The 18,289-nt window shown below is 39.6% G+C and overlaps 2 protein-coding genes across 9 annotated transcripts; both read left to right on the top strand.

Moving 5' to 3' along the window:
* Positions 1-1,032: 1,032 nt before the first annotated feature.
* Positions 1,033-8,893, top strand: LOC135648470 (equilibrative nucleotide transporter 3-like). Of its 8 annotated transcripts, none has more exons than XM_065166208.1 (10): positions 1,033-1,278; positions 3,821-3,884; positions 3,997-4,101; positions 4,717-4,872; positions 4,957-5,100; positions 5,198-5,303; positions 6,918-7,093; positions 7,178-7,347; positions 8,117-8,375; positions 8,479-8,893. In XM_065166208.1, exons 2-10 carry the CDS (start codon positions 3,843-3,845, stop codon positions 8,584-8,586), a joined length of 1,266 nt encoding a protein of 421 aa, XP_065022280.1. In that variant the 5' UTR covers positions 1,033-1,278; positions 3,821-3,842; the 3' UTR covers positions 8,587-8,893. The 8 variants fall into 8 exon arrangements, with proteins under 8 accessions (XP_065022280.1, XP_065022278.1, XP_065022276.1 ...); XM_065166206.1 differs by having other exon boundaries at positions 3,764-3,884; XM_065166204.1 differs by having other exon boundaries at positions 3,671-3,884.
* A 769-nt stretch (positions 8,894-9,662) lies between these two features.
* Positions 9,663-12,066, top strand: LOC103997814 (disease resistance RPP13-like protein 4). The gene has a single exon (XM_009419139.3). It carries the CDS (start codon positions 9,892-9,894, stop codon positions 11,821-11,823), a length of 1,932 nt encoding a protein of 643 aa, XP_009417414.2. The 5' UTR covers positions 9,663-9,891; the 3' UTR covers positions 11,824-12,066.
* The last annotated feature ends 6,223 nt before the right edge of the window (positions 12,067-18,289 follow it).

Below are 18,289 nucleotides of genomic sequence, written 5' to 3'. Positions count from 1 at the left end.
CCTGGCTCACACATGGCCAGGGGCAAGAACATAAAAAGAGAAAAATTTCACTGACTTAATCTACGAGGGACCCAACTTAGGAACACCCCGACCAAGGTTTGTGTGCAGGAGATCGACCACCTCGGAGGCGCAACTAGCCCGACCGATGACTCAGCTCTTCCCCGGTACGTCCATCGTCTGATCGAGAAAAGCATCGCCAACCTGTCGGGAGCTCCGGACATTGGCTCGTGGACCAAGCACTCCTCGACCATGATATCAAAGTTCCCCAACAAATTGTTTTAAGCATGTGAAATTATGTTTTTAATTATTTAATTATTTTGAAAATTAATGTAAAAAAATTATATCGTATTGAATTTGATGTTCCATTTTTTTTTACATTGTTTCTCACCATTTGGTATATATTTTAAAAATAAATTTTAAATTAGTGAAAACCTATAACTAAATTATATGATTTGGTGAAGAAAATTTGACACCTGACACAGATTTACCCAATTCTATTTGTTTTTGAAAAGCATTGTTATTTGAACTTTTTGAGTGTTTCTATGCATTGAAAAATCTATCTAAAACAATATTAACTGCATTTAATGTTTCTATATTTTTCAAATTCATCTTACAACTTTATTATCCTCCAAAATTTTATTATTTATTATTTTCTTTATCTTGGTCGTCTTCATCTTTTGAAATTATTCTGATATTTAATTCCTTGAACTGCTGCTTTTTCAATCCCATCAAAGAAAAAAAAAAGAACAAACAAAAATCAAATGACAAAAAAATTAAAGAAAGATAAGATTGATATGGTAAACAAAAAAAAGGACAGGGAAAAAGATTTTTTTTCGATAATTTACCTATATATATATATATATATTCGTTGTCAATATTACAATAAATTTTATTTGAATCGCGTTGACTAAGAAACAGTGCGGGGATAGAAAGAGTGTGTGGAGGTAAAGCGGAGGGACCTCTGCAAGAGGAGTTCTTACCGTCGGTCGCAGATGACGCGTGTGTGTACCTGCATTTTAATTGGAGCAGCGTTGGTCTCGAGTGGGACGAAACGGTGTTCGCCAACTTCCTCCAGTAACAACGAAGGTAGTCGGTTGGCTATCAAAGAAACGGGAGAATAAATAGTTTAGTTCCCCACCTTCTTGGCTGGGTGGAGGTCAATCAAATCGAAGTGGGGAATGCTCCGATTCCTTTCACGGTTCTTCGTTTGCGCCCCCCAAGAACATATGCAGGACTTCAATTGGTCGTCCACGGGGAATCTTCTTCGGCTCCAAAAAGGTTCGATGACCCAATCGCCTCTCGTGAGAGTATCTCTCAGTAGGAGACTTCGATTGGCTACTTTAGAATCATTTGTTTCTTGTCCATTTTCCTTCGAGCGCCGTTTTCCTTTTGCTTGAATGCTTGGTGGCTGCATATATGCTATGCATTTGTTCTAGTGTTTGGTAAATTTTTCCTGCGCCGGGAAGTACTAAGCTCTGTAATTGGTCGAATCCATGTTATGTTGGTGCTTTGCAAAGTTCAGCATACGTAAGCCATGCCATAAAGTATAATCGCCTTGGCACTATCGCTTTGAAATCTTTGATGATATTATCCGGTTGTTCTTTTGTGGATTTTCCTTGAGATTTTTTTTTTTTGTTTCTGTAGAATGGATCTTAAAATTTTGATTGGGGTCAATCCCTTGATCCAATTTCTTTACCTGCCTGTGGAGTTTCTTTTTCCTCTGTCTTATATAACCCTTTTTTCTATTTGTCATAGCAATTGCTCTTCTGCACTCTGTAAGAACTGGACGCAACTGTTGCCACTCTTCTTTGTGAGGCTTTAATTTTCCTTCTTTCCTGGAAACTAAGAATATGACGTGGTTATGGCCATTTGATCTAATATCGAAGGCCTAATCGGGTAGCGTTTCTGAAACTTATGGCGTGAAATAATTAGGAATTCAGGATTGCGGCTTTGTTATGAAGAAATCTAGGTGTTCCGTGGAATCAGTACCAGATTTATTGTATGAAACGGCAAATAGAATTATGAACATATAAGCGGAGATGGAGATTGAATATTTTCATGTTGTCCTATGCTTTCCTGGTCTTCTTATGCTTTTTGCAAGGAAATTTTATTGGAGTGGTTAGTACTAATTTCGAGAACCAAAAAGGAGATTGGAACAGCTCCAACAAGATTTGGTTGGTGTCCTTAGATCCTTAGGAGTGCCTGCTTTCAGCTTCCTCTCAAGATCGTTTGCCTTCTTCTTGAGCATTTAGTTCCATTGTCTCTGATCTTGTTCACTTGCAGACCTATTTTTGCATGTCGCCGAGATGATAATTGTGCGTTTTCTTAAATGTACCTTCTCCACAAGCTGTTACAATGTTGCTATAGCCTTGAGAATATGGTGATTGTACATAGTCTCCTTCCTTCCTTCTTTTCTTTCTGTGAGAAATAGTTTTGGTAGTTTCCTTGGTGCTGCCATAGTTTCAATACCTTGGACTCATTTTAGTTCTTTTGATGTGAATTTCTTGCTGATTCATGCATTCTAATCTTCTCAAGAAATCTTCCTCTGGTTGGCCTAGAGTGAGTAATTCGTCATATTTTGCCTTTTGCTCTTAGACTGCTTATAATTTCTCATTACAGAAGTTGTTGAATTAATTTTTTCTTTAGAATATGTAGTATTTTCCAAAGTACTTTTTTTATCTCTTTAATTCTCCTTGTTTACATGCATGTGTATGTGAAGAAATGTTTTTTCTATTTAGTTGTATTTTTTTCATCAACCTCCCATTATGGGGGTTTCAACAACACAAGAGTACGAAAAATTGAATTCATCAGCTCCCTGGAGGAGATAAATTGAAATCTCCTGCTATAGTTAGCAAGCTTGTGAGCCAAAACATTACCCTCTCTTGGTATAAAACGAAAATTAATCATGTTAACCCTTGTAGCTAGCATCCAAATGTCTTGTATGAAAAACTTTAGTTTCCCAGGTGTAGGAGAACGTCCTGGCATATATTTGATTACTTATTTGGAATTTGAGAGGAATATCACGTTCCTTAGCTGTTCCCTATGAGCTCTCTTCAACCATTAAACAATTGCAATGCATTTCACCTGCTTAGCCTCTAGCTCTGCAAGGAGAGGCACCAACAACATTGATTTGTCCTTTTCCATTCTTCAGAATGTACGCTATACCTGCAACATCAGAGAGAAGAGGAAATAGATCCATCACAATGTAGAGAATACCTTCTATTCTATCAGTTATGTATCTCCTGGAATTTTCTCCCCCTCTAGAGACCACAGAATGCCCCTTATATCAGTATAATCTTTTGTGCATGCAAGAGATTTATACCAAATAAAGGATGGCTTGTCCGGGTGCTTGCCAAAAAGGGAATTGTTCCGGTTAAGCCATATAAACCATAAGGAAGTTAGCAGTCAAACTCCTTAATTGACAAGCACTACAGTTTTCGATTCATGTCCTACGAGCCAGTCCCAGAGGCACCATGCATCAAATAGTTCAAAAGAGAGATTGAGCTTCCTTTTTAATTTAATTGCATTATTGCTTATCGCATTATGAATGGGTTTATAAGAGTAATACTTGGAGCATCTCTCATTGTTATTACCCTCTGAATTCTATTCACTTTACACTATCATTTTTATTTGGTTGTGCATGTTACTCACAAGCTGCCTGATACTATAGTGGAATTAACAAGTAGAAAATGACGGATGTTAAGGAAAATTTTCTCTTTCCTCAAGTTATCTGCTAAACTCATCTTGCTGTTGACTGACGAAGACTAAAGATGCTAATGGCGATATCCTCAGGAAGTGTTCTGTGTTGTTTAATTGGTAGAACTAGTTGAACAATACCAAGAATGAGTCAGCAGGCTGAAACTGGAGAAGCGATTAGAAATGAGGTTATCATTCTTTGTCTGACATTTTTTCTGCTAAAGCTATAGTTATTTGGATTTTGATGAACTAGTTGCTCATCTTACGATGTCTTTCTCATCTGTTTGTATTAATGAACAGGGAAAGTATATGGCAATTCTTGTATGCTGGTTACTAGGAAATGGATGCCTTTTTTCATGGAATAGTATGCTGACGATTGAAGATTACTATGTTTACCTCTTTCCGGTATGCACTCTCTAGCATCACTTTGGATACACTGCTATAATTTTTGCTTTCGTTTGACATTAAACTTAAAGGGGGAATTTGCATGCCCTAAGAAATGGAAATGTAAATTCTACATGTTTCTGCTACCAAATCCAAAATTCTGCTTTTTTTCGGGCTATTGGCTTGGTTGAAGCCCCTTTCTTCTTCTTCTTCTTTTTTATGCTTCTATTATCTTAGGAATCGGTTATCCACGGTGAAGATTTACTTACTTTGCCTTCATATTTTAAAATTTGTCATGCAAGCTCATAAAATAAGGTATATCAGCACCAACGAAGATTTATTGAAAATCAGTAGTTTTGAATCCTAGCCTAGATTAAGAGTTCATGTTGGAGTGGTTGAATGCTAGAGCCTGTTATTTAGACACTCCTGTAATTTGTACCCCCAGAAGTTTGAAATATGCCACTAAAACTCTTGTAGAAGCCAAATCCTGTAAATTCTGAATGCAGCTTGCTTCACATTTTTTCTCATGCCTTAGATTTACATGTAATTGCATTCACTTTGGATTGTGTTGAAGAAACTTTAAAAATGACTAATTAGTTTAATTGTGGTCTAACTTAATTACCACCAAAATCGCAGAGCTACCACCCAACTAGAGTACTTACTCTTGTTTACCAACCTTTCGCCCTTGGAACTATTGCAATACTTGCATATCACGAAGCAAAGATTAACACCAGAAGGCGCAACCTTGCTGGATATTCTCTCTTTTTCTTAAGTTCGTTAGCTCTAATTGTGGTAAGTATTGCCGTATTTGTTCAAAATGACGAAACACATTTCACTGTTTGTTAATGTTCACAATGGAACAAGCCTTCATTATAGTTGGATGTGGCAACATCTGGAAAAGGAGGTATTGGAGTCTTTATCGGTGTATGTGTTGTAAGTGGAGCATTTGGAGTTGCCGATGCACATGTTCAAGGAGGGATGGTTGGTGATCTATCCCTAATGTCCCCAGAGCTTATTCAAGTAAGACGTTTATGACAATCATTTTACAGTTCAAATTATTCTTTTAAGTCAAACAATTATATGGCACACTAGTGTTAATGTTTTTTTGTAAATGCAGTCCTTCTTGGCTGGGCTGGCAGCTTCAGGAGCTTTAACATCTGCTCTTAGGTTAATCACAAAAGCAGCTTTTGAGAACTCCCAGGATGGTCTTCGAAAGGGTGCAAGTACGTAATATATGATATTTAACAAATCTGCAATCTACACATAAGTTGTTACAATTATCTAACTAATTGGATATTTTTTTTTACAAAACCATATAGATCATATTGTTTCAGGAAGCTAACCTTTTATTTTTGATTTGAGAAGATCTAGAAATTTCAACCTGTTATATCTGATTGCTAAGTAATTATAGCCAGCCTATGAAGATTAAAAGTGATGTTTTGATTCTGTTCAAGTCTGAACCTTGACTCAACAATTCATCTTTTCATGTATCATGGGTTTGCTATTTTACTGCCTCTCCTGCATTCCTTCTCATGTAAGAACAAAATCAATCTTTTCATGTCCTTTCTAATAGTTCATTGAAACTTATGTCTGCTCTCCACATCTATATTCTTATTAAAAAAGAAAAAAAAAATTATATTAAGTTAACAACCTATACAAAACAAACCATGCTCCTCGAAGTACAAACATGACCACAACTCTAGAGGTCATTCATTTTTTTGTAATCTAGTAGACTTAGAAGTTTTAGCATATATTGCTAACCAATGAGAACATTTATTTCCATCTCTCTATGCATAAGAAATTTTATGTTCTTGGAATAGTTCAATGTAACAAAAAATAATTCTGCACTGGTCATGATAAGCCAGGGATGGTGCTCTCTGTTTAAAATCTTGACCAGTAGCTCCGTATCAGATTCAATCTCCAACCTTCGTATGCCTTCCTGCTGTGCACTATGAACCTCTTCTTGATTGTCATAAGTTCATTGTACAAGCAGCTCTCATCAGGAATGTGTGTGCATACAATCAAAAGGCATCTTCCACTGCTTGATGTAATTAAAGAGCTGGCTCCACCTTCCTTGTCCTACACATTAAATACCTCAACAAGATTAAGTTTGTACTACCTTTCTTTGTGGCTTCTTCTGTTCAATTAGAATGTAACACGCCTCCTTTCAGATGTTGCAGAAATTTACAGCTCATAACTTAAGCTATAATTTTATAAATTATGGAAGGACTAATCCTCACCTCATTGAAAATCAGATCATCTATTTTCTTCTGTTTTTTGCTTTTCCAATATCTGCTGAACGAAAGATTTTACTTAGTGAATCTTCGACTTAGTGCACTCCTATTTCCTTCTTGTGTGCCTTGTGTAAGCAAAAGCTTACATTTATGCTTCAATCTTCAGAAAAATATTTTGTTCTTATGATTTGTTGACAACTGAATTATACCAATGGCTTGGTCATCATGACCAACTAGTGATCTTTCTGTTATTAGTTACACTAATAGGAGTTTTACATACAATTCTAGCAAAGTTCCTGGTAGATCACGTCATGTTTACTGAAAAAAAACATTATTATATTTCACTTTATTATTCTCAGATTATCTTCCTGCTGACCACCATTTTCCCTTGGAAGCAGATGCCTAGCAGATAATGGCAATGAAATGCTACTTGCTATTATACCCTTAATAAGAGCACCAATAATAGCACTTTGAATTCCATTATAATATTGTTGAATGTTTCTCATATTTGTTATGGCTTTAAGAAATAAAATTATAAAAGTTTAATTAAGAATTTTCTTAGATGTTGTGATGCTGAATTTCCTGATGAACTTGTACCTGCAGTGATGTTCTTTGCAATTTCATGTTTTTTCGAGCTTCTCTGTGTTTTTCTATATGCAATTGTCTTCCCCAAACTGCCAATTGTGAAGTTTTACCGAGCAAAGGCAGCTTCTGAAGGGTCAATGACTGTCTCTGCTGACCTTGCTGCCGGCGGAATACAAACACACCTTGCCCAAGGGGTAAGGGTCTAGCGGATATTTTCCAGAGCCTGCAATAAGTTGTGCATAAACTAGCTTGTTAAAAGTAATTTAAATCTTCTAAAGCTTTTGCAGGTTGAGGAGGATCCAAAACTTGAAGAACGCTTGAACAACAGACAGTTACTTTTGCAAAATATCGATTATGCTGTCGACATTTTTCTGATATATGTTTTGACGTTGTCCATTTTTCCTGGATTCCTGTCAGAGGATACGGGCTCCCACGGCTTGGGCTCATGGTAAGTATTCCTCAATAATTTTTCTAACTAATTTGTTGTTCACCTGTTGTTTCCCAACATGCATATAAACATGCAGTGGGAAAGAAAAGCCTATCATTAAAGCTCATTGTTTCATAAACACATGCTAACCAGGCAAGGCACGGGTAAGCAATAAAGTGGAGAAACTTTTTTGTTCATTTTAATGGTATGTTCCTATGACATTTTTAATAAACATCAAATTCTTTTTACTAGATGCTAAAATTTCCTCGGTCCAAGTTGGTACCTCTCTTGAATTTCAGAATGATATGCTTCTATTCTCTATCATCAGATCTTTCAAATTATAAAAATTAAGGTTCACCAAGTCTTTATTGCGGTTCAATGGAGAGAAAAAAAAAAACTCAAGAATGGCTTTGTGGTAATGAAGAGGGAGTTATCAAGAAGCTAATCACCCAACACATAAATATGAAAAATTATGCTTTTCTAACTTTACTTTATAGATAATCCAAACAATCAAATACGGAAATTTGTAGTTTGAAATTCGAACTCACGATTATGTAAATAGTTTACATCCAGGTCTTCCCTTCGAAAATTGTGCTTGTGAAAGTAGTTCTGCATGCATGTCTTTTTTATTATCTTTTCTTTCATAATGTTGCTCTCATAAACATCAAACATAAGGATGTTCCATCAGTTTTCTGTCTCTACAAATTTAGAGATCACCAGCTTCAATTGAAAGTCTATAAGAATGTCAGATATATCTCAGTTTGTTGAGCAATTGTTGTCTGTAATTCAGGTATGCACTTGTTCTGATTGCGATGTATAACGTGTGGGACCTCATTGGGAGATATATACCTCTTTTGAAGCGGTTCAAGCTGGCATCTAGGAAATGTCTCATGGCTGCAATTCTTTCACGTTTCATACTCATTCCAGCCTTCTACTTCACAGCAAAGTATGGAGATCAAGGCTGGATGATCGTGTTAACATCATTCTTAGGACTTAGCAATGGTTATCTGACAGTCTGTGTTCTTACTGCTGCACCTAAAGGATACAAGGTTAGTTTGTGAGGCTTTGGCATCATAACTATGTTTCCTTTGTACAGAGAGCTCTAAATATTCCTTTCAAGCAGAAGTGTGAGTGGTTTTCTCTTCTTAACAGGGACCAGAGCAAAATGCTTTAGGGAACTTGCTTGTACTATGTCTTCTAGCAGGTATATTTGCAGGGGTGACACTTGATTGGCTGTGGCTGATTGGCAAAGGCTGGTGAAACCGCACTGGTAACACTATTACTTTTGGAGGTTATGGCAAATGTACTTGTATATGTAATAATGCTTCTCCTCCATTCATTTAGAAGCTGCTTAGTTCCTGAATGTTTGTTTGTTTGTTTTTTGTTTTTGTCTGTGTGTGTCTATGAACGATTTACAGTTTGGAGGTTTGTGATTTCAAAGCCTCCTTGGTAGAATAATAATCATCTCCCACACAGTTGGAGATTGAATGTTAAACTGTGCAGTTCATATGTCAATGCCAATGTAAGTTTTTCCTTACATATAACATAGTATGCACGTGAGTTTCTAGCATGTCTAATGTTTTGTTCACTTTGACACTGCACTTAAGCTTTCCTGAATGCAATTTTGGTGGCCCATACGAAGTGTTATACCTATGTTTCTTTCTAACAGGTAATTGTCCAAAAACACTGATTTACTGTCTATAATTTTCTCTAGAACTTATGCAGGCCTGTTGAGATTTTTATATTCACATATAGACAGAATGAGAAACATGAAAGACTTCACTTCCTTTACCATGAAAAGGAGCTTCCATAACAGAGTAGTCATGGGATAAATGCTTTCTGGCATGCACTTCATCTTCTATTTCTGTAACGAGAGATGTGAAACCATATCAAATTTAGTTGCTTTTCTATTACTGGACTCATATAGCTGTACCCTCTGCACGAAACTCGCTAGCAGGGAGCAAATAGGCCAACTAGAAAACAAGACTGATCCATATCGAAGCCAACGTTGATCTGTAAGCATCAACTGCTCAGAACAATTGCTCTCTCATTTCATTCCGGGTTTCTTTTGTTTCACCTATTTATTTATTCACATATTTATATCAATTAAATTGTGGACAGAGGCTTCACCCTGCGTCGGAGTATGGACCAATCAGCGGATTCCGGGGATTTGATGCCACACTGTTGCTTCAATGCCCAGTTCGATGAAGCTAGAAAATGACATCGACGTGGCGCGGCGTGGCTGTGGTCGATTGGAAGTTTCCTATTTGGTTCGGTCGTGGCACCAAAGTCCAACGGGGGGGGGGGGGGGGTTTACTTCTGCGAAGATGCACTCGTCAGTCAGAGGCCACCAGATGATAAGTCTGCTGAGCCTTTGACCCACATGTGATGACCGAAAGGAACTAGCAAGTGCGCTACCAGGAACTTTCTCTGCCAAATGGGAAGTTAGATCAGCATACTCTCCTTTCTCTCCCTTCGAACTCGAGATAAAGGAAAGAGATCTTTCCGTGTATCCGTAGTGCTGTTGGTCATCACCAACTCCACATCCTCACTCGCTGATCGAGGATGTCGAAGGAAGGAATTATTGAGGTCGTGGTTTCCCCATTGTTGAAGCATCTGGAGAATGCCAGGCGCCGTGTTCTGGAAGTCGAGGGAAGTGATGCAATCTCGGAGATCATCTCACTGTTTGACAACATCGGAAGGGATATTCGAGACATGGAGGATGTCTTCCGGCGAGCAGAGCGATGGGAGAAGGACGTGGTACGCGATTTTGGGGTGGTTGCTCGACTAGTCGACGACATCTTGGAAGAAGATTGCACCCTCCCCAAGTTCCAATCCAAGCTTCGAGTCATCGATGCGGAGATCTCCGACCTGAGAGGCCGCGTGACTCCACCGCTCCAACTACCTCCCGTCGAGAGTTCAGCTGCGGCATCGTGTGGGAGTCTTCCTTCGATGTTCAGCTCCCTGCAAGCATCCCAAGAGTGGCGACGGCTCGAATTGGATAAGAAGATCTTTGAAAGCAGCACCATCTCTAATCTTCTGGTGAGCTACGAGAACCTCGACCTTCAGTTGAAGTTGTGCTTGCTCTGCTTCTCTATTTTCCCAGAGAATGCACTCCTAAAGAAAAGGCTTATGATCTATTGGTGGATCGGGGAGGGACTAGTAACCCCGAAGAGGGGGAAGACTGCCGAGGAGATCGGAGAGGATTGCTTGAGGAAGCTAATCATGAATGGAATGGTCGAGCCAGTATTCAGGAAACGGAGCTCGGCCATAGAGTACTGCAAGGTGCATCCATGGACGAGACGAATGCTTATTTCTGTGGCCAGGAGAAATCAGTTCTTTGACTTCGACTCGGAAGGAGTTCCTCGGTCAGACTTCTCTGTGAGCCGTCATGCTTGCTTGGTGACCGCCAGGGGAGGGGATTCGCAGCAAACCCTCTCGAGGGGCCAATCCAATGCCAGTGAATTGATTGCGCTGTTCAACGTCGACGAGCAATATCTGAGACTCGACAAGAGCTGGTTCTCAGAGATGAGGAAGATCAAAGTGCTGCAACTCGGAAGGTGGCAGAGACAAGCGAAGCACCATATCGAGGTGGAGAGCACGGAGTTCTTGGAAGGACTGAGGGGGTTCAAGCACTTGAGTTACCTCTCCTTCCAAGGCATTTCCAGAATCACAGAGCTGCCGGCATCCATTGGCAAGGTCTCCAATTTGAGGATCTTGGATCTCCGGGCGTGCCACAACTTGGAGAAACTGACATCAGGGATCACAAACCTGAAGAAACTGACCCATTTGGATGTGTCGGAGTGTCACCTGCTAGAGTTCATCCCCAAGGGGATCAGCTCACTGTCAGAGCTCCAAGTGCTGAAGGGATTCGTCGTCGGTGACTCGAGAAGCAAGCACCCGTGTCGACTCAACGAGCTGGCCAAATTGGAGAAACTGAGGAAGCTGAGTATGATCATAGGGAACAAGGTGACAGTGACAGAGGATGAGCTTGGCGATCTGAAAAGCTGCAGAGCCCTTCGCTCGTTAACCATAACATGGATCGTATTGCCACCAAAGAAGGCAGTTTCGAGGCTAACAAGGATGGCGTCTATGACAATGACATCACTCGCCCTTCCCGTTGGTCTTGAGAAGCTCGATCTTCGATGCTTTCCGGGTAAGCTGGCACCAGAATGGTTGAATCCTTCTGCGTTGAGGAGCTTGAAGAAGCTGTACCTCAGAGGAGGGACGCTGAAGAGCCTTGGGCTGGAAAGATTCCCACCGACTTGGAATGTGGAGGTGCTACGTCTCAAGTTTCTAAGTGAATTGGAGGTGGAATGGTCTCAAATACGAGCAAGCTTTCCAGGCCTCGTTTACTTGGAGATCTTCCAATGCGGCAGACTTCGATCCTTTCCATGCGATGAAGATGGAGTGTGGGTGAAACGTGGTGGGCAGACATCTGCTCCGGCAGCACGAGGACTTGTTGAGGGTGACCAAAGGTATCAGATGGGCTGTTAATGGGCCTCACCTAGGCATAATAACTCATCGGACCCATTTGGGCCGCTTTGGGCCTCTCCCATTTTTTTCCTTTATTTCTTAGTTTTTTTTTTTTTTTTACTTTTTTTACTTATTAATCAATTGAGCTACTGAATCGAGGGATAAAACGAATCACAAGGATCACTAGGTGAATATTAAAAGGAGATTGACCTGTATTATATTTTGATCATGTTAACATAGATTTTGGATGTTTGATGGGTTGAAGATTCAGAGGTTCAAGATCAGTTGCAAGTCTCAATGTCGAGAGTAGTCAAGTTTGATCGAGTTTCCTGCAAAAATTATATCAACAATATGTTCGACAAGGGCTCGTTCGATGCTTAAGCTAATAAGTGGGTTTAGAGGATGTGAAGAAATGTGTATTTAGAGAGTCCTCATATATATATATATATATATATATATATATATATATATATATATATATATATATATATATATATATATAAGACTTTTTATATTGGTTTCAATAACGAATAAAAGTAAGTAGATACTTAATTGGTACGATAATTGTGTAGGATCATTGGACAATATAAAGAGTTGGTCAAACCATCAAGTATTACAATTAGCGTAGTTATATGTTATATTAATTTGGTGGGGTATTTGATCGACAAGTTGGGTTGAGAAGATATTTTAGATGATCTGCACTAATGATGACTTAATATTTAATATACATGACAAATCGTCTTATCGTATATCCCTCTATTATATTTTGGCATATGGAGGGTATCAAAATACAATCTTCCAATTATTGGATGATTTAACCACATTACATTTAATGAGATTTTATTATCGATCTTCATAGTCGAGCGTAATTGCTGAGAGCCAAAAGATGCTTTCGTGGCTCGATTTGGCCACATTAGGAGATAACAAATACCTCGTGATAGAATTTGATCATGTCAAGAGATAACATATGCTTCGTAACTATATTCGACCACATCAAAACATAGCGGTTACTTCATGGCCAAATTTGATTGCATGAGGAGACAATAAATACTTGATAATTAAATTCAACTATGTTAGAAGATAATAAATATTTTATGGTCAAATTTAACCACATTAAGAGATAATATATGCTTCACAATCGGATTCTATTGCATCAAGAGATAACAACACTTGATGGATGGTTTTGATCATATTAGGAGATAATAAACACTTTGATTCAATAACATTACAAGATAACAGATTTCTTGATCGGATTTGGTTACAGTAGAGAGATCATAGACACTTTATTATCATGTTAATAGATAACATATGCTTTATAACTGAACTTTATGGCTAAATTCGATCATGTTAGTCAACGAGCTAATATGCGAGTGTGATCTATGATTTGTATGGGGTTCGGGTTTAATGATCCATTGATTCAATATCATCTTTTGAATAAAAGTTTTAGTGCAGGAGAGGATTCTTGCAAAAAAATCAAGCATAAAATTGAAAGGAAATAACCTCTATTATTCATAAAGTTAAAGCTCTAACATTGAGACTTAAAACAATGGAATTTGAAGCATGAAAGAAAGTTTATGGGTGTGTGAAAACGTAAGTTGTTTTTGAACAGCACGTTGGTGCTCTCAACAGTTTGCGATCACAGTCGATCTTTGGTCTCCTCCTTCTCTCTTTACTATTGGAACCTCCTTCTAAGATTTAGGTAACATGCAATAGCATTGAGGAAGAATGGCTACAATCGGAAGAAGTTGGCTGCCGTGGTGCAAAATTATTTCCTCTTTGCTTCTCACTATTCTAAGGCTATAAAACTGAGGTATGCTAGCTCTTTATTAAAGGCTTTCTTGATTTTCATTTAATAGGGGTACATCCTGTTAGTTTAGTAAGTCTCATATAGTCCATATCAGGAAAATCAAGTTTGGTATATCCTATTTAACCTATAAATAAGGGTTTGAGCTTTGAAGTCAGATACACCACAAGAAAAACCTAAGTGTTTGCTTTGAGTTTAAGTCCACAATCAGTTAAATAGTTTGGATTTTTTCTTGTTTAATATTTTCGGGTGTTTTATGACCTAGGAACATCTTCCTAAGACATTTGTAATAGTCCCTCTTTTATAATAGTGATTTACTCCTCTTTCGTCCGTGGATGTAGGTCAAAGTTAATTGACTAAACACGTAAATCTGGTGTTCTTGTCGCTTTTATTCTTTCCGCTTTATTGTCTTTGTCGGGTTGCCAAAATTACCCTTTGGTAAATTTTCTAGGACTAACTCTAACACATCCCTTGTTTGTTTTATAGAGATAGAGGTGCTCTAAGTCCTTAAGGTTTAAGGACTTTCATTGTGGGGCACAATAACTAGATTTTTTTTTTGTAAGGGATTTCTTATTGGGCACACACCCTCTTGCTTAGTGGTTGTCCCTACTTGAATGAGGGCTGTACTAATCCAAGTCCTATTAGGATGTGAATTAAGGTGAGAGGATTGTAATTTCCTGGACTTGGTTTTGTTTGATCGAATAAGGCTAAATAGTGTTTAGATCATCCCCGATTATAGCTCCCCCCTAATTAAGTGATTTATGTCTTATTCAATCTTATTTTGAAGTTGAGAATTCTGGGCTTCAGCAACTTCTTCAAAGAATCATCTTGCTGTACTTGGTTTCTACCTTTTGCATCCAATTTGGAAGATAAGTTTGACGCCTTATTGAATGGTAATGAACTACTTCTCGACGATAGTATTCTCTTCAATGGGCTTCTCTTAGTCAATCACCAAGTCTTCAACAAATGGCAATGCCTTGCTCGACTCATCATCTAGCATCGAAGGCTCAAATGATTTTATGTTTTCAACGTTTACAATTGAGTATATCTCAATATAGGGCAACAATTTAAGTTGGTGTGCATTATCTCCGATCCACTTCAAGACTTTGAATATTCAATATCATATAGACTTTAGCTCCGTTTCTTTTCCTACGAGTCATTCTTTTCCAAGGTATAATCATATAAGGTCTCATTTATAGAATCGTCCTTTGACGTATATCGATCGTGTTGTTCTTTATATTTTTTTATTGATTTCATTGAAGTTGTTTCTCAACCTCTTCATACACTTGTGGATGTTCTAAAAAAAAATTTTAGGCTTGTGTTATATTATTTTGGTCAGAGATAGCTAATTTTGAATCAATTATGAACTATAAATTAAAAGGACTTTGAAATAAATAATTCAAGCATATCTCGAATGGTAATTTGCTGGTAGAAATGTGCACCACCCAATTAAAAATAAGCTGAAGGTATGATATACTTTCGTCATATGTCTTCGGGTGTTGATAGTTGTATCATCGAAGGAGATGAACCATAGTATACTGTTAGCACCAAGTCCGATAGGATTAGCCCAGTCCTGCAAACCCGTTCGAGAATGAACGTGGACCTAAAAAAGGAAGAACCCCAGTCCTCCAAGCAGTCAACGTGGACCTATAAAAGGGAAGGCCAGTCCACGAAGCCCGTTCGGGCCTGCTTCGCGTAGCAAACAGAAGCCTGTGTCCAAGAATTGGACTGATGTAGCAGTCTTCTATTGTCAACACACAGGTCCAGTTTTACGTCTACTGTAGCGTCGTCTGACTCCGTGCCTCTCTGCTCGTGTGCGGCTCATTCGATGGTCCGTAGACTGGCGTAGCGTAATAATTTTGCTGCCTGCATGGGGGAAGGCGTGAGAGCATGCACCTCCATACACTCATGGCTGCGACGTTGAAGCAGACTACTCCTTCCCACAACCCCTGCAACATAAATAATGGCTTCCCCTCCAACCCATACATCATTCCCCGCGTGCAAAGCCTTGCTCCGTTTGACCGCCAGATATTGCCCTGCCACACCCACCTGCTAAGGACCTATCACTCTTCATGACGAACTTTGAACCAGAGAAGAAAGAGAACGAGAAAGAGGGAGAGAGAGAGAGAGAGAACCAGAGTCACACAGACAAAGCAACAGAACCAAAAGCTTCCTCCCTTCCCCCTCCTACATTTGAGTGGAGGTGGAGAATTTTTTTTTCTCTTTGCCCTCTTCCTCGAGGACACATTAGCATTACTGTTTCTTTTGCACCCATGCGTTCGGCAGTCCCAAGGGGGAGCAACTGCTTCAGGTAATTGATATAGTAGTATTTGGCCTCGGTGCCTCTTGATTGTACCAATTGTAAAAAGGAAAGAGAAATGAGATGGTCTTTCATAATTTGCTCCACCTCATGTTCGCAGTTTTGCTGGTGTGCTATTCTAGCATCTTGTGATGTAATATGCACAAATTAAGAGCACAGTAGAAACTACGTTTTTTCAGGTCATGCTTTTTATTTTCTGACAAAAAAAAGCAGCTTAAATTAAAATAAGAACGATAATGATCCCTTTGGAACAACGAACATTGAAATGATTGATTAGTTCTTTTTCATGTATCATTTTCGTTGGGATTTGTTTGAGATCATGGGAAGATAAAAGGGACTCAAGAACACAGGAAAGCATTTAGAAGGTTCACCGGGGTACAGATGTTTGCCGTTGTTGAAACAGTAATAGATTATGCGTCTTCTCAGCGGGACACCCGTGAAATCATCAACTCAGAGAACACATCATAATTTCCACTTGGCATCCTCGAAGTCAACAAAGTGTTGGATGATACGTGCAGACAATATGTGCAAGAACATGCACATGCCCTCAAACTTTTTCCAATCTAAATAGTTTTCATTCTTCCCCTACAAGAATCGTTAGGCTGCACACAAGAAGACACAAGAAGCGTCTTCTTGTGTGCAGCCTTCGCATAGGCTTCTATGCCATCCTAACGATGACCCGACGGAGATCTCGCTTATTGATTAAGATCCACAGATCGAAATGAACAGCACAAACCATGTTCAGCATCTCTCAACTGAGATATCTGTGTCCTCGTGCCAATTTTACCATTTCCAGTGAAACCATGCGTCCCAACTGCATTGAAATGGGATCATCCATCTACAAAATCGAATTAGGACGCAATTGACTTCGACTCGGCCACCAGTCGACAACAGCACGCCTAGGATTAGCGGCACGCGACGGGGCCCGAGGAACAGAGGACGTACGCGGGCGGTCGTCTGGGCATATAAATTAGAGGTGACTTGGGTTACTGTGATGGAGACTGGCGCTCGGACATACGGAAAGTGTCAGGTGGCTTCGGCCGGGCATCAGCATGAACTGCGGTGTAGGGCTTCGGAGGAGTGCACGGTGAGCTTTGCATGGATAGTTTACATGGCCCAAGATGGAGCTTGGAAAACTTCGGGAGATAAAAAAAATGGAGGTGAAAATTTACGAGGTGCACCCATGTGAGAGGATCTCTGTGCCCATTGTGTACCACCACCACCACGCTCTCTCTCTCTCTCTCTCTCCACATTCATTTCCTAGCACCGAGAAGATGGAGGAAAATAGTCTTCCGATAAGCCTATTTTTTAGTGGAGAAGAAAAAAGGAGAGTAGTGTAGCTGGATGGAAAGATACTGGGAGTAAAGAATTAGGGTCTCGTCTAATAAAAGTGTTGACCGGGATGCTGGAGTCGGGACACCAACCCGTAATCCAAGTCAAAACGGAGTCTGCAAGTAACAGCTTCCATCTTCTCGTCTCATCCGAGATTCTCATCTGTTGACTCGAGTGATCATGCCACTCCCGGTGAGAATACGCGGACCGTGCTTCTCAAGCCAGTTCTCCTCCTTGTACTGCCTCACATATATACTTGAACCATCTCGATCAATTACACCTATAGATATACTCTGGTGTCAATAGAATTATCTTTACTACACCAGCTAAGAATGCTACAGATTAAGAATACATTGAAAAGGGAGCTATGCTGTCCAAAACAACTAACCATGCGATCTCTCAGTAAGAACAGCCGAGAAAGAGCGAGTGTAGCCGCCAATCACCCATGTCCGGATAAACTCCTACCAAACTTGGCCAACATAATCCTAATCAATGAGGTTCTCTGATACCAAAATCTCAAGCAGCGAGATATAAGAAATCTCCATGAGCGAGAAGAAAAAGGAGAGACGATTGGAGAAGAGAAATCAACATCCGCCAAAGCAGAGGTTAGACCACCAAAGCCTCTGTTGCTGTTGTTTCTGCTGCTGCTGCTGCTGCTGCTGCCGCCGCTGCCGCCGCTGCGCCTGCGGTCCCAAGCAACCCCACCCTTTTAGGCCCCACACGACAGCGACACCTGTACCCTTTTCCCGGCATCTCTCATTTCCCCTCCCCTCTCCCCTTCCCTTCCGATACCAACCCTGTTACATTCTCCCATCACTACGTTTCTTTGCTTTTCCTTAACATAAAGAAAGGCTTACTAATCACCTTCACATTCCCTTCCTCTGCGGTCCACAGCAGCTTATATAAGGAAAACAACAACAATAATAATGATAGTACTGTTAAGAATCTATAATCAGAAAATTGGAGAGGGTGTGTTGGAAGAAGAGCGAAGTGGAAGTCTCTCTCTACAGTCCTTTCACCTATAAAGCAAG

This window comes from Musa acuminata, chromosome BXJ3-9 (genome assembly GCF_036884655.1).
Source record: "Musa acuminata AAA Group cultivar baxijiao chromosome BXJ3-9, Cavendish_Baxijiao_AAA, whole genome shotgun sequence".
Classification (NCBI taxonomy): domain Eukaryota; kingdom Viridiplantae; phylum Streptophyta; class Magnoliopsida; order Zingiberales; family Musaceae; genus Musa; species Musa acuminata.
This window is presented reverse-complemented; position numbering and strand designations above follow the sequence as displayed.